The sequence below is a fragment of the Geospiza fortis genome, unplaced genomic scaffold (assembly GCF_000277835.1).
Source record: "Geospiza fortis unplaced genomic scaffold, GeoFor_1.0 scaffold666, whole genome shotgun sequence".
Taxonomy (NCBI): domain Eukaryota; kingdom Metazoa; phylum Chordata; class Aves; order Passeriformes; family Thraupidae; genus Geospiza; species Geospiza fortis.
In genome coordinates this window covers 1,062,334-1,085,483 of record NW_005054470.1, presented here as the reverse complement: position 1 = coordinate 1,085,483, position 23,150 = coordinate 1,062,334, and the positions used below count along the sequence as shown (strand labels likewise).

The following is a 23,150-nucleotide window of genomic DNA, read 5'->3' as shown; positions in this document are numbered from 1 at the left end:
TATTTCTACACAACCAGATTCATAGATAGGATTGCAACTGTGTCAGATTTACATGATAATACAACTTGAATAAAAATTTTTGTCTATGGTCACAGATGATTAGCAGCCATTTAGATCTTCCAGAGAATAGCCTTCTTTGCAGGCACCATGGCAAGAAGGAGGTTGTGTTCTGAAGCAATGAAGCATAAACATTTTTCATTTAACCATTGGGACTTATGTAAGCTTTAGGTGACATGTCTTGGCCTCAACTTTCTGCAAAACACTGCAACTATCTTCACAATTTGCTCTCTGAAACAGTGTAGTGAAATGCAATCTTGATTCTCAGCGAAGGAGTGACATTATATAGGTAAAGAGACAGGATGTTTCCTTTGGAGTGAATAACAAATCACTTTTTAGTCCTCCTAAATGTCCAAATCAGCTTGGCTATGACAGCACTCAGCAGTTTAGGGTACAGTGCCCCATAAATTGAATATCCCCATAAGCTGCATGCACAAGTTGCATACTAAAGCACTCAAAGTTGTATGTTCAAGTAGTCTGGTTCTGTGTAACATTATCCCTAATTTAGGAAACTTTATTTCCATATGTATATATATATATGTGTGTGTGTTTGTGTGTGTGTGTTTGTGCATTGATTAATTTCTGAGCTTCAGAATACTTTGGGGCAGTCTGATCTGGACAACAGAAAGTGTCACAGTCTATAGTGGTGTGTCACAGAGTATTTCTGGAGTTTTATATTTATATCTACTTGCCTGTTTCCCTCTTTTTAATGAAAAACCATGACTGAATGCATCTTTTTAACCTTCTGTGGGACGCTATCCTTAAAATTGTGATGCTGATACCTGTATCTGGATAAATATATTTTCTGCAACTGTTCATGGCAGCCACATTCAACTTTTGGTATCTTCAGAGAGCACATTTGTATTTCTGGTGGCCGACTTGCCAACAGCATTTCCAGCAAGTCTGGAATGGTTTGAATCAAATTTGCTGGCAGTTGGCAGAAGGGAATTTTATTTGTAGTCTTCTCACGGTGGTGAAGCGTTCTCTATTTGTGGGTATTGGAAGATGGTTGCACAAAGAGTTCACAGTTCACAGTTTCTGTTCTGTGCTTTTCTTGTGCTTTGTCATGTTTGTCTCTGTCCTGTTTAACCAGAGAGAGAAGCAAAAGTTTGTCTCCAGGCTCTTGCTGTGTTAATATCTAGCTGTGCTTTTCCCTGCCTGTAGTTTGAAGCCATTGCACAGCTCCCTTTCAGAGAGCTGAAAGGGGAAAGAAGCTCCTGTCTGGCTAAAACACCCAGTTTAAATATTTTATGCCAGGTGATGCAGTTGCATCAGCCAGTCCCCAGAGTGACTTAAACTCTGTTCACTGCAATGAGCATTCACTCAAATACCAGTGTTTGAAATACCAGTTTTAGCTGGCTGATTATCAGAGCTCTGCTGTGAGAAAGTTAACAGATCTTCCAAGGGAATTGCAGTTTTGTTGGACACTGAATTGGATGATTCCTGCAAAAAAAATTGCAGGGTCTGTCTAGGTCTCTTAAGTTTCATTTCTCCTTACATGAATCTAGTCTCTTATTTTATAGTATTGTCCTCAGAATACAGTGTCATGCCTACTTTACTGAGAGATAAATGATTTGGTAGAGAAAATACAAGGAATCTCTGACAGAACTGTAGATGGAAGCAAAATCCATCAAGCCTTAGCCTGAGGCCAATAAGATAAGAATAATAGTTATCCAGTAAGATTTGAAATTAGATTTGCATGTGGGGTTCAAGAACACTGAAGCTGAGCAGGAGTCCTTGATGAAGTAATCAAACACAAGGTTGAGGTCCTAAATTCTTGAGCACAGCCAGATACCTTCCAATTTCCGTATTGGAAATTCTATCAGTCTTCAGTCTTCGCTACAGAACTGCCAGTTCTGCAGTGTATATTCTTACTTAGATCTCAGGAACTGAGGAACTTGGCTTCAAAAATGGACCACGATGGGAACCTTGGAAAAAATGCAGCATGTTCTTTTGTCAGTCTTCCTATATATTACTGGACTAGGCTGATACATTCATTTTGGCTAAGAGTCCTGATTTTAATGGTAAGTTGTGTGAAAGTTGAGCCATCCCTTGGTAGGTGAAGAAGTTGTGTAATTCTTTGTTTGTGCTGACTGATGGGCTCGTGCTGCTCTGCACAGAGCTGTGTGGCTCTGCTGTGCTGGAGCAGAGAGGTGAGGGTGTGATGAGCTGTCTGGCACAACATGAGGCAGCTTATAGACTTAGCAAAGGTGATCAGCAGCACAAAATAATTATTGAGATCAGAGTGGAATGAAATCATGTCCCTTCTGCTTTACTGTTCAGCTGGTAACTAATATCACATCCAGAAGCACCTTTTCTCCTCCTTACACTTGCCTGACCTCTCAATCTATCCTATTGATTTACAAAATAATAAATATTCAAGATGCAATTAAGTGTTAGACAGCCCCGGGTTTCCTCTCATTGAGGTTCCTACTCTCTCTTGAGTCATCAAATTGGGAATCTGAACCTCTCCCCCTAAACCTTTCAGAGTTCTCCTACATTTTTTACACAGTTGTCATCCCTGAATTTTAAATTTTTCTAGTTTCAGATTTTAGTTAGTCTCTTTACAATAAAATAAATATAAAATAGTGATGGGTTTAAAAAAATACCCAAAGGAAGCTTCCTGCAAAAATCAGGTGAGTAGCTAAACAAAACGGGTCCAGATAATCCAAAAGCCCAAATTTGACAGGCTGATTGTATTTGTGGGGTGTCAGTGATAGTCAGTAAAGATATTAGAATCTTTTTCTGTATTTGGCATTTATTGAGCCCTAACTGAGAAATGCTGTAACTTGCCCTTTCTTCCTCCTTTTGTTTTTGCTCTTAAGTGTTCTGTTTTAGTGGGAATGCTGCTCCTCACTGGAAGCAGAGGGATCTCCTGCTCATACCCAGGGCACAGTGAGAAGGTCCAGAGGCTCATGAGCTGTGCCAGACTGCAGCCATCAGGTCAACTCTCCTGTCCCTGCTGGAAAGGAAGGAATTGGCCCAGAGATCAGGGGAGCAGCTCTGCCTAGAGCTGCCTCTCTCAGCTGCAGTGAACCCGGCACCCTAAAGCACTGTGGTTGTGTAACAGAGATGAGTTGTGAAGGTTGTGGAGGGAGAGTTCTGTTTTACCATTTTTAGTTGCATTTGAACTTTGCCTTTCTGTGCTAGTGTCTCTTTTATTTTATGTGTGTCACAGGACTCCTCTTTGTAGCATTTTGTCTTTTAACAGGGCTGAGAGAGCAATATTAATGATTAATGATTTGGTAAATCCTTGAAACAGTGCTATAAGTGAAATTGGGTAAATATTAATAATGTACATTCATTGAAGTAAGTGAATATTTTTCTATTTGCTTAAAATAAAAAAGTCCTGGAATCAAGCTCATAGCTTTCTGAGAAGGGATTCAGGTTAAGTTTTCAGTAACTCTGAGTGTATGAAAATGTTGTGTAGTGCAGACGGGAGGTACAGGATCCCTTCCCTTCCTCATGCTGGGTCCTTTTTGGCTCAGACATTCCTTTTTACTTGTGATAATTCCTTTTAAACTAAGAGCTGGTTTTTTTGGGGTGTTTATGGTGGGCTGTTATGTCCTTTCACTAGAATGAAGCCATTAATATACTGGGTGCTATCCAGTGGCATGGAGTAGAACTGATCAAAAATAAAAATTCAGCATCACATGGTTGTTACTAGCAGGTACACACACATTTGTGTGTGTGCATAGCATCTAAATTAGTTTGATATGCTTATTCTTTTTTTTTAAATTTTTTTGGGGTTTTTTTTTTGGTTGTTGATGTCCAGTGACATGGATACATATTTTAGTTGGATATGTTTTAACAGATGCACACATCACAGGCAACCAATTAACTGAAGAGAAGATTAATACATTGGTGAAATTAATTTAGGAACTTGCCAGTTAGTTCTATCAACTGCTGTATAAGGACCTGGAAGGCAGTGATTTGTGGTGGGAAGTTAAAACCTGGGTACTGATTCCTGAGAGCATTGGGAATTTTCTGAAAGATGCAGAGTGGCAGAATCACAGATCACCTTTGCTGAGATGCCATTGACAAAAATATGGAAGCAATTACTAACCTGGCCTGAAGAGCTGAGTGCTTTACACATCCTGTGCTCATCCCTGGGATGTCACCTGCTGTGGAAATCTGAGTGTCATAAAAGCCTGACTCATGCTACGCTGTAATCTCCACCAAGGAAAGCTCTTTTCCACATGGCTCTGCAGGATTGTTACTTTGAGATCTTTTGGCAAAAAAGCAATGAAAAAAAATGCCTACAGTTTCTTGGTGATTGCTTTCTGTATAGTGTGGCCCTATAATGTATATTATTAAAGCAGGAATGGCTCACAACTTTAGGCTGTGAATCTGAAAAAAAATGAATGTGGGCTGTTAGTTAACAACAAAGATGTTTCTGGTTTTATCCATCAAAAAATCAAGTGACATTTATAAAGTGTTCCACTGTAAGGAAACTCTGCATTTCCCTAAGCAGGCTGTGATTTACAGTAACCCTCAAAGGTTCTACTGTTACAGAAATAGATTTGTCTTTGTAGGGAGCTACAAAGGGGTATCAGAAAGTTGGCCAGTCTACAATATACTTAGAAAACTGTATTGATAATTTGCATTTAGATTTATTGGTGGGCTGAGTATTATTTTACAATCCTGTAGAGGTTCTTCTGCTTTTATCCATTCAGTCGTGTTTTATTACACAGAACTGAGAATTGAAGCAGTAAATGTAGGTCATCTGAACCTTGTGAGAAATGTGCCTTGGGCATTGGCAGCTATGAATGTTGTCTTTCCCATACAGTCACTGGTGGATTTAAACTATAATATAACATAGGTGAACTGCAAGTTACTTCTGAAGTTAACATTCTACCTGTGTTCACTCCATTTACTATTGTGAGATGCTATGGTAATAAAATTCATTTTAAACTTGAGTGTACAGAATTAGGCTGTGTTGAGAATGTACTTGCATCTCAGGTTCACAAGCACAGTGAGGGTTATGGGTAGCTGCAGAAGGCTGTGCAGAATTAAAAGATAAAGGTTGAAATAAAAAAAGTTGAAGTGGAATGGCACACTATTTATGTGGAGGTGCAGTGGAGAGATGAAGAAGCTTTTTTACTTCCCTCCAGTTACTGAATTATGGCTTGGTGCTTCAGCTGAGATGACTCATTGACAATTTCACCGTCCAAAAATTGTGCTGCAGCTGAGTAATGTTGTTGGAGTCTGAAATAAGGCTGGAATACAGAATTTTGGTTGATATAATTTAGTAAAGTTTTCGTGTTATAATGTTATCCATATTTATTACTTGATGTTATGGGTTTACTTACTTTTCTTGTTGATTGCTGTTTGTTACTGAAAGACTCACTCTCTAAAGATACAATCCTCCCCATATTTTTGTGTTGTTCATACAGGATCATGTTTAAAGACTTTACTTTCTTTAAATTGACTTACTTTTCAACAGAAAGTATTGGGTTCCTTTTTTTTCCTTATCCTTGTGTAATCAAAATTCTTTGATGCTTCATTTTCACATTTTTGCAGTAACTGATTTTTCTTTTTTCTATTACATTTTATTGGTATTTAACATCTAGAATAATCATATTGCAATTAATTACATAGTTTGAGGTCTTGTTTGATAAAACTAGAGAATAGGTTGAGGTGGTTATAAAAATCATCCCTTAAATCTGCTAAGCAAATAGAAGAGAAATTGAAAGCTAGGACATTGTTCAGCTGATTTATTTTCTAGTATGTTAAGAATTTAATGGATATCCTAAAACATTAAATATTTTTATCTTTTACAGACCAATCCCCCAAACTATTGTGTAGTTGATTCAGATTCAATCAAGTTTATTTATTTTGTTGTTTTTCTTCATTGACAAATGCCCCAATACCTATCAAGTAAAGTCAGAAACTTGGTATGTTCCAGAGTCTGCTGAAAACGTGACTTGTGCTTTAGAATCCATTGCTCTTTCCTATCTTTTTTCTTGATATGAAAAAAATACATTCAAGTGATTCCAAGGTTTGCAAGAAGTGTGTAGAACTCAGAGTGCAGGAATTGGCTATTTTTAGTCATGGGGTGGTAGTGGGACTGTATCCTGGTAGCATCATAAATTTGCCTCTCAGCAGACATATGGGGAGTTAATAAATAGGTTGGTGGTTGAAGCATCTGCGTCAGTAAAAAATTGTTAGAGTGTAGTGTTTTTTCCTTTATTTTTTCTCACTGTGTTTACAAGTTGTTTGGTACTTTTTGGTTTTGTTTTTTTCTTTTTTTATCGTGACCTTTATCCAAATATCAAACGTGGGAAGTCAGCTAGGAGGGAATCTGGGCACTCGCTGGTTCTGTGCCTTTCATTTGGGAATCAGGATGCAGTCTCTGCTTCAGCCCTTGTGTGTCTGAGCTGTGTGCCTCCCTGAGTATATAGATAGGCTTTGTGTTGCCATAGTTCCTGCTTTTGAAATAGGTAGGCTGGAAGATGTATCCAGGGAAGAGTAAAAATGGAAATAATCTTTTAATGCCCACCAATGCAGTTTGATGGGTGGTTGTTTCCTGGTGTTTTTTTTTTGGGTTTTTTTTTTGTTTTCTTTTGTTTGTTTGTTTTGTGGGATTTTTTTTTGTTTGGTTTGGGTTTTGTTTGGTTTTTTGTTGTTGGATTGGTTTCTGGCTTTTTGGTTATTTCTTTTGTTTTGTTTTGTGGTTTTAGAGAATTTATTATGTTTAGTTTGGTTGGGAGGTGGTGCTTTTGCTCCCCTCCCCACTCTTCTTCCCTCAATGCCTGTAAGACAAGAGGGTGATTTTATTCTGGTTCTGTGTCTAAGCTTTTATTTTACTTAAAAAGTACAATTTTCAAATGTTGAGAGTTAAAGGAAAAAAATTGAGAGCAATGCCTTGAGAGTTTTTTTTTAATTCTGAAGAGAACTTCAAAGAATAATGCTGAACTCTCTAGTTGTAAGGCTAACTTGAATATTAAATGTAATTTGAGCATCATAGAAACTCCATAGATGATGAACATGAAATTCCTTTATTAAGAACAGTAATTCTTCACATTTCTTCTATTCACCAAAGAGTTCATTTTTTTAAAATTTACTGTAAGAATATTGCTGATTTGTTTCTCTTGAATCAACTACTATGTGTAAAACCACAATAGCACCAGTGTTCATTTGTTCTGTAAGGTAGGTCTAATACATAACAAAATTAAAATGTATTTAAATTCCTGTTTTTTTCACAGATTGTATATGAAAATGCTTCATATAATGAATACAAGGAACAAACAACATTTTATTGACTAGGATAACTTGATAAATCATTATACTTCAAAGGAAGGATATCTGATAGTACAGAGCAAAACAACTATTTCTCTTAAGTTGTTTCAGCAAATAATTGGCAAAGTTCATGTTTTTTTCAATTGCTTTTTACAAATGAAAGAACTCAATGGGAATATCATCAAACAGACTGAGACTTGGTGTCCTGAGTTCTGTTCACTTTTCATCTGATTTGGCTTGTCATTCTAAGCAAGATATTTAACTCACCACCTCTTTAGCAGTGCTTGAAAAGGAGCATAAAACTGAGGTGTTTAGTTTTTCTCTACACACCTGAGGTATTAGTCACTCACCCTTTAGAAAGTATGTGCTAAGGAATGCATGGGATTTTCATTTTCATACAATTTCAAAGTAACTCCCCATCAGTAGTAGGTTGGAAAGATCAGTTTAGTGTTTGACAGCAATTAGGTAACAATTTTCTTGGAAATATAATACTCCAGTAATGTCGTTCAGTTTTAAAGTAGGAACCTTTCTGCTTTGTCAAAAATTTAATGATGAAATCATGTGAATATTTTAAGATGTGCAGAGAACATGGGTTTGGAAAGTAGTTCAGCATTGATAGCACTTGTTCCACAGTTTGGTCTTGTGGAGCACTGGGCTATTCTTAGAGAAGAGCAGAGAGGAAAAAAAAATATCACAGATTAAACTTCTATACTGACTCATGAAGCAAATTAATCATAGGATTTCCTAATTATGGGAATTAGGGTTCTTTGTCTGCTATTGATATTCTTGAATATTACATAAAGCTGATTTAAATAATTGAATACTTTTTAAGCTTAGAACATACTGCGAAATGAAAATGAAGTTAAATACTTTCTTGTTTCCATTGTAGCTTTTCAAACAGCATCAGCCCTGAGCATAAGCATGTTGTAGACAGAATATTTTAAGAAACATTTAAAAATGTTTTTCCAGTTTTGTGATACCTTTTTAATAGATGCTGATGATGTGAAACTTGATGATAATTATGAATAATACAATTATGCATTATAACTGATACATTAGGGAGAGAAATACTTTCTTCTTACAACAGAAAATAAGTATTCCCACTGAAACGCTACCTCAATTAATTTATGGTTTTCTCTGTGCCTCTTGGGAATTCTGAGCATGATTGTAGTCAGGTCTTGAATAAGATATAATTTCTGTTTATATGCTATATTCATCAGAACTGTTAATTCTGTGAATATCAGAATACAGTGGATAGAGTCTAGAGATGGTGAAATACTATGTAACTTCTTATCTATTTCTTTCAAACTCTGGTACACTATGCAGTATAGTATAATTCAAGGAAGTCCAGTGTGCTTTTAAAATGGATGTTAAGTCTTATTTGATTCTGCTCAATGCTGTAGCCTAATTCTGTTCCTACCACTTTGCCTCTTCCAGGCCATGAGAGACTGCTCCCATGATGGCAGAGACTTGTATGGAGGGTTTTGTTGACCACTGCACGACTCTCAAATGCTAAAAGCAGAAAGCACTAGCTGGTAGCTCAGTGTGGAGCAAACATTTTATCTTAAACTTCAAAAACAATTATGTCAAAGAAAAGTCGTGCCAAGGGAGAGAAGCCCGACATGGAGACTGAAGCCCTGCAAGCTGCTAATGAGGAGCTGAGAACTAAACTGACCAACATCCAGATAGAATTTCAGCAAGAAAAAACCAAGGTATTTGTCTCTATTTTGTGATCATTCTTTCAACAGCACCACTGTTAGAAACCAGCAGAGTTTGATTCTAAAATGTGTTAGTTGTAGAAGAAACACATGACAGAGAAGTGAAATCGGGAGAACAACTGATAAACTAAAATTGGTGCCAGTTCTTTTAAATATTGTGCAAAAGGGACTAAATATCCCCAAACATCCCCAAGTCACTGAAATTTGCAATCACAGCAATACAAATGGCATTAGCTTACTGACAAGGGAGTTTTGTATTTGACCTTACTGAAAATTGTATGTTGTAAAAAGAACTGTCTTCAAAATCAAATTATCAGCACTTTATTCAAGGCATGCCACTTTAAATGCCTATAAAGAATATCAATTAACTGGAACCTGTCTGTGTAGGAGTCCTAATTTGATTTGCTGAGGCTGTGTGTGGCATTGCTCTGAGCTATTCAATGATGCATCTGATTGCTGATGAAACAGATTCATCAATATTTGTCTACCTACCATATGTTCAACTGGTATTTAGGTAATCAAGAGGACACATAGGATTCATCAAATATTAATTCATCAAATACATTTGTATTTATGAAGATTAGCAGTTACTTTTATATATTTCTGTAGGTTGTTTAGAATATGGATAAGCCAGTAAGGTTATTTCTATTCTGTTATTTATTAAAATAATTTAGTGCATTTGACTTGGCCCAAGGCAGTTCTGGAGAATAATCCATGTGCAGGTGGATTTATCTGTATTTGACTGGGGATGTTGTAGTTGCAAGAGTCTCAAAGACTTACCAAGTGGGGAAATACGCACTTATAATGTGTTCTCTTTATATAAAGGATCTTTGTTCTAGCCTTTTTTCTTTTTATCAGTGTAAAATGTGGAACACCTGCATAACAACATTTCTGTACATTCCAGTTTCATTAACATCCTTGTGTGATACTCAGCTTTGAAAGGTCTTATTTTTTGCATTTTAATTTACAAATTAAACCCAAAACCCATCACAAACGTAATCTTCAGATTTGTTTGGTTTTTTTTTTTTTTACAGAGGAAAAATAAATCATAAAGCCTTAATTTGTGTTTGAATGATGCAATAGGTTCAGAAATATCAGCCAACTAAATTTGTGTTGCCTTGGAAATTTTTCTTCTTCACAGACTAAAGCAAAAAGTGAAATCTCTTATGGGTCAGGGGGATTGATAAATTAACAGATAAGTCAGGGGTTTTGCTATTCACTTTCTCATCCAACTTCTCTTGCTGTTGATTGATATGATGACAACAAATTTTAAAACAAGTTGCACAAACTACTTAAGCTTTTTAAAACCACACACCATGAAATTTAGTAGTGGCTAGCACCCTTTATAATTTATAGGTCAGTAAGTTGCATTATTTCACTGTTTTTGGTCTCTCAGTGTTTCTGCTTGGAGACTTAAGTTGATGGTAGGTTACATTTACACTAGTAAATTTTTCTTCTTAGTTATCCTATTTCCTGTTTTGTTCTTTATAACTTTATATGTAGAAATATGGATGTGAATTTTATTATGATTTTTAAAGTCGTATTAAAAAGAGCACATAGAGTTATCTTATACCTTGGACAGAAGAATGAATTAAATTTGACTCATTAAATAACTCTGATTTTAAAAAAATTACATGAACACTAGGAAGAGTTTAGCCTTGATGCACTTCCAGTCTTTGCCTGTAAGAGCATCAAGTTTAACTCTTGATTCAACTAAGAATGAGGTGTAAGTACATGACCATGACAGCTCCAGGAATATTTTCAATAACTAGTCTTCTTACACTGTATTCAGTATAGAATTTGCTTCAGCTTGGTTTCTAGTTCACCTTTCTTCAGCTTTAAAATTTAATATTTTCTAGTGTATTGAGGTTGTTACTGGAGACAGAATGTGTATTGTGCACATATGTGTGCAGAGAAATGGCTGAGCTCACAAATGAAATCTGTGAAAGAGGAAAGAGGAAATTACAGCCAGAGTGCTCTAAAATCCTACCAAGTGTGCATTGCAGTCTGAAGTAAATTCTGCAGTGTGATGGAGTGCATTTCTGTGAGGATGCAGCTGGGGGAGGAGATCTTCAACCTCTTTCCCTGTCTTTGCTGTGGTGCTTGCTGTAAATCATTTAACTGGAACTGTGTAGTTTATTTCCCAGCCTACTCCCGGTCTGTGCAGCAGTTACAGGAAGCCTTGACTGACAAGATGAGTAAATCAAAGCCATAGAGATTTTTCCTGTTTAGACTGTAGTTCAAAAATAGTAACAAAACCAAGAAAAAATATTTCTTGATATCAGAAAAGTAAAAAAACTGTACCTAGAGAATTCTAAATAAAGTAGATATATTTACTGGCGTAAATATAGGTAAGGGAGAAGTACTGAAGCTGCTAAACAGACAGCTCTGCGACCCATGGGATATAAACTGTATTAGGAAAGGTAACAAACTCTTGTGGGGCCAATTTATTCAATTTAATTTTCCTAAACTATTTTTTCCCTCACGTATATGCCTATATTAATGATTTATCTGAGAAGGAACCTTTTAACTGATGAGAGACATCACAAATGGAAATTAGCCTTACCATACTTTTGCCTGAAAAGTACTGCTTTCTCTGAAAGAAAATTTTACCCAAGAGACATTCAAAACTTTGTACACGTTTTCCTGGTACATCTCGTTTAGTTGGTTGTAGATCCATGTAAAGAAATTTTTTCTGTAAAGTTGTTTACTGGATGCTTATGCAACACCTGATCCCAAATTGATATGTTTGCACGTTTTTGGATGCGCATCATTGTTGATCCTGCTGGTGGTGTTCTGACCATTGGACACATGAGTAGCAGGGTTCATTTATGCTGCCTAAGGGGTGAAGCAAAAGTTGTGGCCCTGCCTTAGTTCCCCTGTACTGTGTCTTGTTTTGGGAACACCTGCTTGATAGCTTTGGGACCCTGTTGGATACAGGATGTCCTTCTGGACTGTAGGTTTGCTGCCATCTATGGAGAGCCTGGAGAAGGAAATGCATGAACTGAACAGGGATCACATACCCTCACTCTGCTAGTGAAAAAGCTTTGTTGGAAAACATCCAAATGTTGGGTAATGAGTAATGAAAGGAGCTGACCAAAGCACGAAAATTCTACTTATTTTACTTATTTTAATGAATGGGGTCAGGACTCACTCTGACTGAACTTTGAAGTCCAGTGCTATGAGCACAAGGAGCTGCAGTGAATGAGCATGGTCTTGGCAGTCAGCTCAGTGGTTTTATAAATGCTTGTGATGAGATCCATGAATATTTAGAAACAAGTACTCCAGAGTACCCATTCCCACTGAGATAGCAAAAGTTAGAAGGTAGTCTTTCAATATTTCAGGTATACTTTGTTCTAGGTAGCAAGGTGTTCTAATGTTGGATGTCACTCCATCTTCACCAAGTTCAGTTATTGCTTTTAAATACCCATATTCTACTTGGGACTGTACATATATAGGCTTGTGATCACAACATCTAGGAGTTAGGATAAGTGAGATGCTTCATCTCAGTTGCCACTGGGAAGAGGAGTTGATAGAGTGGCTTGGTGAAAATTTGTGTGTTTTAGTTTAAGGCCATTGCTCCTTATTCTGTCATTGGGCACCACCAAAAAGAACCTGGCACTGTTCTCTTGACACTCTCCAAGATGTTTATATGCATTGGCAAGGCCTCCTCTCAGTCTTCTCTTCTCTAAACAGGCCCAGCTCCCACAGTCTCTCCTCATAAGAGTTGCTCCAGACCCCTTCTTATCTTTGTGCCCCCCCACACTGGACCCCCTCCAGTAGCTCCTTGTCTTTCTTGAACTTTGGAGCCCAGAACTGAACACGATGTTCCAGATGCACCTCACCAGGGACAAGGTGATTGATAACCAAGTTGAATAGGACTGGACCCAGTACTGATCCCTGGTGCTCCCCAGCCTCCAGCTGGATTCTACTCCACTGATCATAATGCTCTGAGCTCTGCCATTCAGCCAGTTCTTGATGTACCTTGATCCACTGTCCATTCCTCTAACCCCCATTTCCAGAGCTTACCTACAAGGATGTTATAGAAGACAGTGCCAGAAGTCAAGGTAGACAACTGCTGCCCTCTCATTGACCCATCTAGCCATGCCATTGTAGAAGATTATCAGACTGGTCAAGTGTGATTTCCCCTTGGTCAATCCATGCTAACTATTCCTGATTACCTTCTCTTCTTTTACACTCACATTTGCAGTTCCTGGCAAAAAGCACTGTGGAGAGTGTCTCTACTGTGATTGACTATTGTGCCAACAAATTAAAACCCCCCACAGTTAAATCCAAGAGAGAAAAAATGAGGCAGTCTTGATTCATTTCTTTTCACAGCTTTTTTATTCGGGCAGTGGTTTGGTAGCACTTGGAATAGGTTATTACCTTTTAGAAATGCATGGTGGTAAAATGATTCCATTGACTCGACTGTAAGGCTGAACTATCCTTTTCTGTCTCAAGTGTGAAAAGCAACTTGCTATAGAAAGCAACACAAGATGGAAATATCCAAGGAAAATAGAATTATATTGTTTTAAAGAAAATTCTACATTCAGGCATGTTTAGACATAAGAAAGGACTGAAACAATGATGCTTAGCATTATTTTTTGAAGAAGCTAAGTTCTGCTGTGACAACATTGTATCAAACATGCACCAATTATTACATTTTTAATTTAGAAAGGTAGACAATAACTGGTTTATTGGTGTCCTGATATCATGCCTGACTTTGTTTTCCTATTGGCTTAATTTCTTGGATAGAATAGCTTTCTTCATATAAAAAAAAAATACAAAAAAAGTGAGACTCAGGCATATGGGAAAATGCCACACTACAATTTTCATTTCATTCTTGCTCTGGAAGCCAGAGAAATACAGAACTGCATGGTGTGCAGGAGAGAGGGACTGAGGGGTGTGGGAAGGACAGATTATTGCTTTCAGAGAAGTTCTAACAGATACATTTAACTTTCCATCTTCTCTGACAAAAAGCAGTAATAAGAAAAGACTTTTTAAAGACCTTGAGAACTGGGATGCATTATTTTTTTTCTGGATCATGAGGTGTAATAAGCATTTAATGTGCTGTGGTTTTTTTTGAAGGATTTTTTATGCATTTTGATGAATTTCTTGGGGTTTTTTTAAGGCTTAAAATTCTTCTTGTTTAAATTCGTTTTACTGAAGCTTTTATGTAAAATTAGTAGTGATATATGATAGTTACTCTGTATGGTTAATATCTGCTCTCACAGACAGCATATAGGTATATATAGGTTTTGCTTTGCTTTCCCGTAATTCAGTGAAAGATGAAGAAAATTGAGCAAGTATGCTAATTTGGTGACTCAGTGCTCCTACAAAATGTCAAAATCCATTTCTCATTTATTAAAAATTCTTTTAGGAAGTTAAGCTCATGAATGTGTTGTATTGAAAACTGCCTGTATGCTTGATGTGCAATACAACTAATTTAAAACTACTGTGGTTTTGGAGGTATATTATCTGTGTTTGTAAGTGCCATTATGCAGTTTGTTTCCCTATGTTGTCATGAGTTGGTTTCATTGCTCAATTTAATTTCAATTTTCTTGGCTCATCAGTAAGGCAATAAGTAAATAATGAGTGTTCTTTCATTTTCAAATTTATCTATAAACCACTCTGTTTACTTATGATGATAGGTAGGTGGGTAAGTGACTTTAGTTTTGTTACAACATCATGGAATGGTATGGCTTGGAAGGGACCTTTAAAGATCATCTATTCCAACCTCCCTGCCATGGACTCTCCTATGGAATTGAGTTTCCTAATGCAAGCACTAAAAATCACTGCTATCCACTGTAGGCTTGGAACTAAATGTCATCCCACAAAAAAAAAAAAAATACATGGAAATATCCTGCAGATAATTTCCAACAGCCAGATTTACCATTTGGGGAAGAAACCCAACCTCTGTCTCTCTTAATAAAGATACATTCTCAGAATCACCCTAGAACAGAGTGACAATATCTATAAAATCTGTGTATGACAGTGTCTGACTCAGAGCTATTACCTTTTGAACAGCTCTAATAATAGTGCTCTCCCAGGTGGTGTTTAGTCAACAGTGCATCTAGGTTACTTTCATAAAAATGTGTGATTCCTTTCCTTCCTTTCTTGCTCCAATATCTTCATTTCTTTAAATCAAGGGTAAGTTTGAGCTGGTTAATTTTCCAAGCTACTGTTCAAAATAAGAGGATTATAACATTTTCTGCACAGGAAAAGTCTGCTGTCCCAGCTGTCTGAACACTTCAGGTCAAGTTGTGGTGGGTTGATCCTGACTGGACACCTCTCTGATCAAGTTGCAATTCTGGCTTAATTTAGTGTAAATTAAATGCATCAAATGACTACAGATCACAGCTTTGGGTTGCACAGATAGAGGCAGATGTGGCAGTGACTAATATTTTGCTACTTGGTAACCTCCTTTTAACATGAAGCTCTATATGCTATGTATGTTTGTATTGTCACTGAAGGTTAAAACACAAGTTTTGAAACCTCTGCCTCTTACAGAGGTTTTGGCAGTCTCAATAATGGGGATAGTTGAAAGATGTTACTGAAACTATGAATGATGAAATACATTATAACCTGTCTGGTATACTGCAATAGACAAGTGAGCCTTTCTCTTTTTTCCCCCTTTATTATAAATTAACATCTAATCCCACATGGAAAAAAGCATTGCTTTCCATGCAGCCTGCTGAGCATCATTTTATAATGAGGTTTCATCACAGTGGATATTACTATAATAGTCTGTAACATTTTTCTGCTACTCCCTCCCCAGCCCTTAGACTCACTGGCCTATATTTTCTGAAATGTCTGGGCGCATGAATAGTCTCGGTTTTGGGGTGAGATCTGAGGTCCATTGAGCAGACTTGATGTTTCAAAAGGCCAACTCTTTTGGCTTATATAATAAGGACTTTCCCATTAATATAGCTAAGAAATTAAGAAATCAAAAATAAAAGTATTTCCAGCATAAAGTCTTTTCCCTGTTTGACTAATTTTCCATTTGCTTGTAGAGTGCAGTAGAGGGGTTATGGGCGAGAACAATCTGTTGTGGTTAGTACAGGAAATAAGGAGATAACTAGATTGTATGTTGGTCAGTTTTATTTTATTCCTTAGATCTGTGAGAACTCATTACCAGTTGCACATCCCTATAGCAGATTCGTTTTTCCAGCCCTGCTTCTCCATTTGTTTACTGGAGAGAAGTGTGCAGTCTTAGCTTTTGAATATTCAGGATAGGTTTTTAAGAACAGTTTAGAGGCAGCTTCCTTGATGACTTTAAAAAGTGGAGTGGTGCTTGTTAATCAGTAGTTTATATTTTATTCCAGGTGGGTAAACTGAGAGAAAAAATCCAAGAGGTTAAGCAAGAAAGGGAGCAGGAGCAGCATAAGCACACTGCCTATGTTTCTGAACTGAAAGCCAAGCTCCACGAGGAGAAAATGAAGGAACTTCAGAGTGTCAGGGAGCTACTGATCCGGCAGCACGAGCAGGAGGTGGCACGAATGGTGAAAATCAAGGATGGCGAAATTCAGCGTTTGCAGTCGACAGTCAATGTCCTGCGGGACGGGGCGGCTGACAAGGTGAAGACGGCGCTGCTGAGCGAGGCGAAGGAGGAGGCTCGCAAGGCCTTCGATGGGGAACGAATGAAGCTGCAACAAGAGATCTTGGAGCTGAAATCTGGCAAAAAGCAGCTTGAAGAAGCTCTGAACAACATCATGCAGGCAGATAAGATGAAGGCTGCGGACCTGCGCACAGCTTATCAGTCCCACCAGGATGAGATCAACAGAATAAAGCGGGAGTGCGAGAGGGAGATCCGCAGGCTGGTGAGTTCACTGAGTAATGCTGCTTATTTCAGTTTGTAGTAGGTATTGATAAATTGCTGTATGTGCCCAGAAATATCAAAGCAGTGCTATCTTCCATCAGTGCTGATTGCTACAATGGGCCACTGTTTCCACTGTTTCTCCTCCTTACAGCATAGGTGAACCTTGGCTCCGTAGCCTGTCCAACACAGTCCAAAGCTTTATGTCCCGCCAAATAGAATACAAGACAACCAAGACTTTCCAGAATGAATTTTCTCAACAGATCAAAGAAATAGACTTTCCCCTTCCTAGTTGCACAGCTATACTCCTGGTGACCAAACCAAGTCAGGGATTGTTCGTTGGACAATGCAAGAATGCCTTGTGAGATGGCAACAATAAATTCATGTAGAGGTTTATATTTAAATGGGAGGAACTAGTTGTGCTGAATCAAGACAGTCTCTTTGCTTCTTTTGCACCTTTATCCAGGTCATTCAATATGAAGCACTGTTGTCCTTTCAGAATTTCTGTGTTTTTTCTATAGCAGCAGCAAAGTTAGGGCCTAAGACAGCAGGCTTTTTTCACGCTTCCTAAACCCTAGGACTTCAGCACAGATGGCAGACTATGCTGTTGGTATAAAATCAGAATCCAGGAAGTATTTCCTGAGAGTGGGTGCCCCAAATTATTCAGCTTTGTAAAATGTATAGAATCTAAGATGGGCTGTACACAGTTATACATTTAAAGAGGTCTTCATCAAGTGACACTTCTGTTTGGTAAAATGATATTTTCTATATGTATGTGTATACCTGATGGTTTATCTGCATAAACTAGCAGTATGATAGCTATGCAAATAAAAAAATCATAAAATAAGCATAATATTTATGGTATGTCAAGTAGTACAGACTTTTAACAGAATGAAACATCAGTTTCATTAGGAAACATCAGTTTCCTTAGGAAAATATCTTGTGGGTTTGAATTTGTGCAGAAATGACCTCTTATTTCTTGTATTCCTCAGGAAAAATTATGATGAGGACAAAATACAAACTGTAATATCTATTTAATGCTGCTGATTTTCTGTCTGAGACAATGAAAGCTTTTAATGCAGTAAATATTTATGCTTTGAATTAATTGGATGTTGATTGAGTCTCAGGGGTATCATTTTGTTCATTAATTAAGACCACTGCAAATTAAGACCACCGACAATGCGGAGTTTCTGCAAACGTAGCTTCTTTCATATTCTGTTCTCTATTACACATGTAAAATTCTAAAATCGTGGCTATGAAGTACAGGCAATTATAAAAAGTATTACAGAAGAGAGGAGGTTGATACATTCTGGCATATGTTTTTCTGGAGGACATTTTCTAAATGAATTTAACCTCCTCCAAGAAGGGTTTCAAAGGAAATACTTATCTCTTCACATTCAAGAGTAGAGGTTTTCAGCCTGGTTTTGGCAAAGGTGATGAAGAAGGGCGCTCCGTTTTCTGTCTGGCATAACAAAAAAAATTCTGTGAAGTCATTCAAAATTTTAATTGTAGCCTTGCTGGGCCTGTGTTACTCAGTGCATCTAAAAAGGTGAATATATTGGGAGAGTGTGTAGGTAACTCTTGTTTCCTTTTCCCAGCACCAGAGGAAGCCTGTCACTGGTCTCATGGGCTTTCTCAGGAAATGTTTATATCTTCCTCCAAGAGTCTTGTGCTGCCTTCTAGTGCCTCCCTTCCTTTCATATAAAGAATTTCAGTTTTTTCCTTAAATTCAATGGTTTGTAGGGTTTTTTGAAAGAGTTTTTCTAGGAATTCTTAGGAATTTAGGTAGTTGTTATTGCACAGGGCAGTCTTTAAATCTGGGATGAGGTAAAAAATACTGCAGGGTTCCTAGATAGGTTCTTTTCCTTTGAGAAAGCACGTGGGATTATAGAATCTGATCACTGGGATATTTTCCTCTCCCCTCCATTTAATTAGTTCAAGGGATGCTCACCTTCCATTTCAGATTAACCCTATCAGCCCTGGATTTGGGGCTCTGTTGTTTGTGCTGCTCTGTGAGATTAAATGATCAGTATGTGAAAGGAAGTGTTAATAATACAGTTAGGAAGTGTTATTAATACACAGTTCTGTAACTGAGTTTCAGTTAATGTGCTCTTTTGTATGTGTGCAGTGTTTTGTGGCACAATTAAGAAACCAGCACCTTTGGGATTAACTACCTAAATGGGCTGGCCATACTGTAATTCAAATTCAGATAGAGTAATTCAGGATGCAGTCTGATTGTCTTGTCAGACTTGGCTGATTTATTTTGCATTTCAGATCACAGATTACTTTTGTGAATGCTTTTCTTATAGATATTGCAGCTAGAAAAAAAAATCTGTATTTTGCCATTAACACCCATGACTAATCTGACTAAAATCTTACAATTCTTGCCTGCTATTAAAAAATAAGTTATGAGAAAGGAAAAAAGCAAAATCCATTGTCTATGTGTATACAGATAGAATTATATTGACTATATTTTTAAAAAATATGATTTGGGGAGTGTTTTCATAGTTTTGAATTGAGTAATGAAAAATACCCAACAAATCTCAACAGAAACAAGACTGGATGGCTAAGGTCCTAGTGCTTAATAAGAGAAAGTAAAATATCTTTTGGCAAAAGATATAACACACTTTTTCTATGTGCAGTAAGAAATTATACTGGAGTTTTTCAGTTCCTGTAATTGAAAATGTAACAGTGATATAAAATTTCCCATTAATTTAAGGAATGCTAATTGGTGTGGATTTTATTCCCCCACCCTCCAAGAAAATAAATCCTTGTTGTATATATGCATCAGCACAATGTGCTGGCAGCTATGAAAGCAGAAGTAAAAATAGCTAGTACCAAACTGGAGGGAGAAATGAAACAGATGTCTTGAAAGTAAAGAGGCACCATAAGATTAGAGAAAAAGAACAGTTATTATTTATTTTGTTCAGCCCATATTTTCTGAGTAGTTGGGTCTGAACAGTTCTATTGTTCCACAGAATGAAAACTGCACAATAGTAGACAAAATAGCAATTTCATCCAATTTTTCTTAGGCCTTGATTGAGCTTCCATTTAACTGACTTGGTTTGATAATCAGGTTTGAAGTTAGTTTTCAGAAGTAAGTAAAGTTGCTCTCTTTTGCCTGGCAATCCTGAAATAGCCTGCTCACGTTGTTGGTGATCCTGGGAAACAGCCCAGCCTTGCTCTGCTGCCAGCACAGCTGGGGAGGAGGCCATGGCCATTGACCATGTTAGTTCAAGGTTCCATTCGTTCTGGGACCACTTGGACACTGTTTTTAAGCAGGCCCTTACATTTCAAGGCACATTTCTCTAGGTACTGGTTTTGCAGCGGCAAGATTAATGGATATTTTGCAGTGCTTGCCTTGGAAAATGTATGCAAAAGCCCAATCATTAAAAGGATATTGAATTATGACATCACTGATCTACTAATTTTTAATATTGGTTGAGTAAGAAAAAACCTGAATGCTTATTTTGTGAACACTTAATACGATATTTAAACTTTGGAACCAACAAATGACACTTGCACCCTGCATTTTGTGGTGTATGTTTTAGTAAACACTGTTTCTTTTATTGGAAATGTCTTTAACACCAAGCCTTTCACTTATTTTCCAGCTAAATACCATTCTACCCTGTTAAAATCTTTACACATATGGTCTTCCTGAATATTCTTTAACAGCTTGGATTGAAATTAACTGAAAGACTTCAATATAAAACAGACCCAATTTTCTTAGCCACAAAATCATTAGGATTCCACTAATTGTATTAGATGCACAATAAGGTTCCTGTTTAAGAGGGCACAGAGTACACCAGATGAATTAAATTTGCATATTTCAATTGTATTTTCAAGTAGCCTTATAAAAATTGTCTGAAGAGCAATGTGACCGTATTGCAGATTCATACTTGCAAGGCAAAAAATCCTTTTGCTGCTAAGAGCATCAAAGTAAAAGAAATTGTTTTCAAGGGGTGATTTTTAGAAGTTCTTGATTTATGGAGACAGATGCACTATTTAAGTGTCCTTAATCTCCTTAGCCCAAACTATATTGCTGCATAAATAAAAAACTCCTTCCAGTGTGGAAAGCTGCTTCTGTCTGGTGTTTCGCAAATAAATATAGTGCATGAAAGAACACAATTCAAACTAATAGATGAAGCAGTTTTTAAAGGTAGAAGTCCAGGCAGTTTCACTGAAACTTCTCTTCAAGAGAAAAAAAAAACCCAACATGTTATGGAATGAGCTCATGTATCATTATATTGATTTTTTTAAAACTAGTATTTCAGTTTTTGTGTCTGTGTGTAACACAATATCTCCCGTTCTAAGTGAAGGTTTCTGAAAAGTTTTTTTTAGAATTAAGAATTAGGTTGGTCTAGTTTAGGACAGCCCAAAATTTCAACTCACATCCTTCACAAATTCCTATTTTCTAACCTTGCACAACTCTTAGTATGGTTGTCTGTCTGTCCTTAGTGTGGATTATACTAATATGATGTCTATGTCTTCAGTAGGGTTTAGCATTGGGAGTGTAATACAGTCATGGGAAATTTAGATGATGGGGGTGCTCTCCAGGTCCAGTGTCCTGCTTGAAGCAGAGCTGCTTTGGAGGTTGGATCAGGTTGCTCTGGGCGTCCTCCAGTCCAGTTTGAAAACCTCCCAAGATGGAGTTCAGCAGTGACAGCCTGCCCTAAAGCCCAGTCACTGCGAGATATCTTTCTTATTCCTCTTCTTTTGATTGTCACTATTGTCCTTTTGCTGTGTATCTTGGAGAAGCATGTACTTTGTTCATGGCTCTATTCCCCTTTGGATGAATGGATATCGAGAATGGATATCCTGAATATCTGCTGTTTTAGCTCATCCTGCCTGCTTCCTTTGGCTGGCTGAGCAAGCCTGACACCTTCACCATTCCTGCAATGCTGGATGCTGCAGCCCCATAGTGGTCTTACTGGCCTTCCTCCAGTTACATGGCACTTAGGCCAGCGTGTCAATACTTTCTTTTTTGTGCTGGGGAGCCCCGAAGTGGCTCTGGTGCTCCTGGTGTGGTTTCCCATATGCCTAATAAAAAGCTAAATCTCTTTTGGCACACCCCTCCTGCTTTGGCCAGTATCAAGTTAGCTTCAATCATTGCAAGCTCTCAGCACTGACCCGTATCCAACTTGCCCTACAGGACGCAAAGATCTTTCCTTTTGTTGATTTTTCCTTTTTTCTTTCTTCCCATTGCAAAACTGCCAACTTCAATTGGCATCCAACAGGCACTTGAGCTCTCCCAGGGGCAGGACATTGTACCTTCCTTAGGCAAACTTTATGAGGGTTTCTTGGCTTATTTCTCCAGCATGTCAAAAAGTTCCTCTGAATGGTCTTCCTATCCTCTAGTGTGGTAACAACTACCCCGAATTTGGTATCATCTACAAATTTGGGGAACAGAGCATTCCATTTCTTCTTATGAGCAATTGACATGAAAAGTAATAGAAGCAAAAGTTTAATGCTCCAGCAAACCCCAAATTGCCTACTGATGGGAACAGTTTTCTAATAGCATTCATGTTCTCCAGCATTTACCATTACTAGGATTTACCATTTTGAGGCAGTGGAATTTGTACCTTTATGCTACTTTCATCACTGGGGACAATGCAGAGACATTTGTCTGAACATCCTGGGGCAGAGGGACAGTTGGCTGTTGGCAGGGGCACTCCCTGCTGGCCTGGGGAGAAGGATGGACCCTGGCTTTTCTCACTTCACTTGTGCACTGCCACGTGTGTGTGAGTTTTGCCTCCTAAGCAGTGTCCAATTTTGAGCCTGGAAAGCTGAGCTTTGAATCATCCCAGGCAGTCGTGCCTGGCTGGGCAGAGCTGCAGCTTCGGCCGCTCAACCCCGCCTGTATTTCACACACAGCTGCTGCTATCAAATGCTAGGCTGCTCCTGGATTGTGCCATCTGCTTGAGACACGTGTTTCAGCTGCATTCCAAGGCTGAGCTAATCTGCAGCAGAGACCCACCACCTCCAGCTTTGTAGGACTGCAAATAATACTTGGCTTTCTGTCCTCCCAGGATTTATGCTTCTTCTTTTAGGAGCTCACCAGGCAGCATTCCAGCCAGATGTTGTTTTTCCTTGAATCAAGAAGATCTAATGAAACCTTTTTCATAGTGCAGGTTCAGCATTTTGTGTTTGTTCTTAGTATTTTCTGAAAAGTTAGGAAGGTCACAAATTTGACTTCTATCTCTCCTTACAAAATTTGGGACAGTATTAAAAACGCACAGAAGTTACGTATGGTGTAGCACCTGGTAAAAAAAAAAATCTCCTAAAATTTGTATTACTTAGTTTTGCTACATTTTAAT

At 37.8% G+C, this 23,150-nt stretch overlaps 1 protein-coding gene across 2 annotated transcripts in view; it reads left to right on the top strand.

Annotated features, from left to right (window-relative positions):
- JAKMIP1 (janus kinase and microtubule interacting protein 1) overlaps positions 1–23,150 on the top strand; it is a 144,540-nt gene that overhangs the window by 56,916 nt on the left and 64,474 nt on the right. For both annotated transcript variants that reach the window (XM_031062839.1, XM_014309939.2), the window contains exons 3-4: positions 8,737–9,011; positions 16,343–16,837. In XM_031062839.1, coding sequence (XP_030918699.1) covers positions 8,883–9,011; positions 16,343–16,837 — 624 coding nt within the window. In that variant the 5' untranslated portion in view covers positions 8,737–8,882. The remainder of the gene's footprint in view (positions 1–8,736; positions 9,012–16,342; positions 16,838–23,150) is intronic.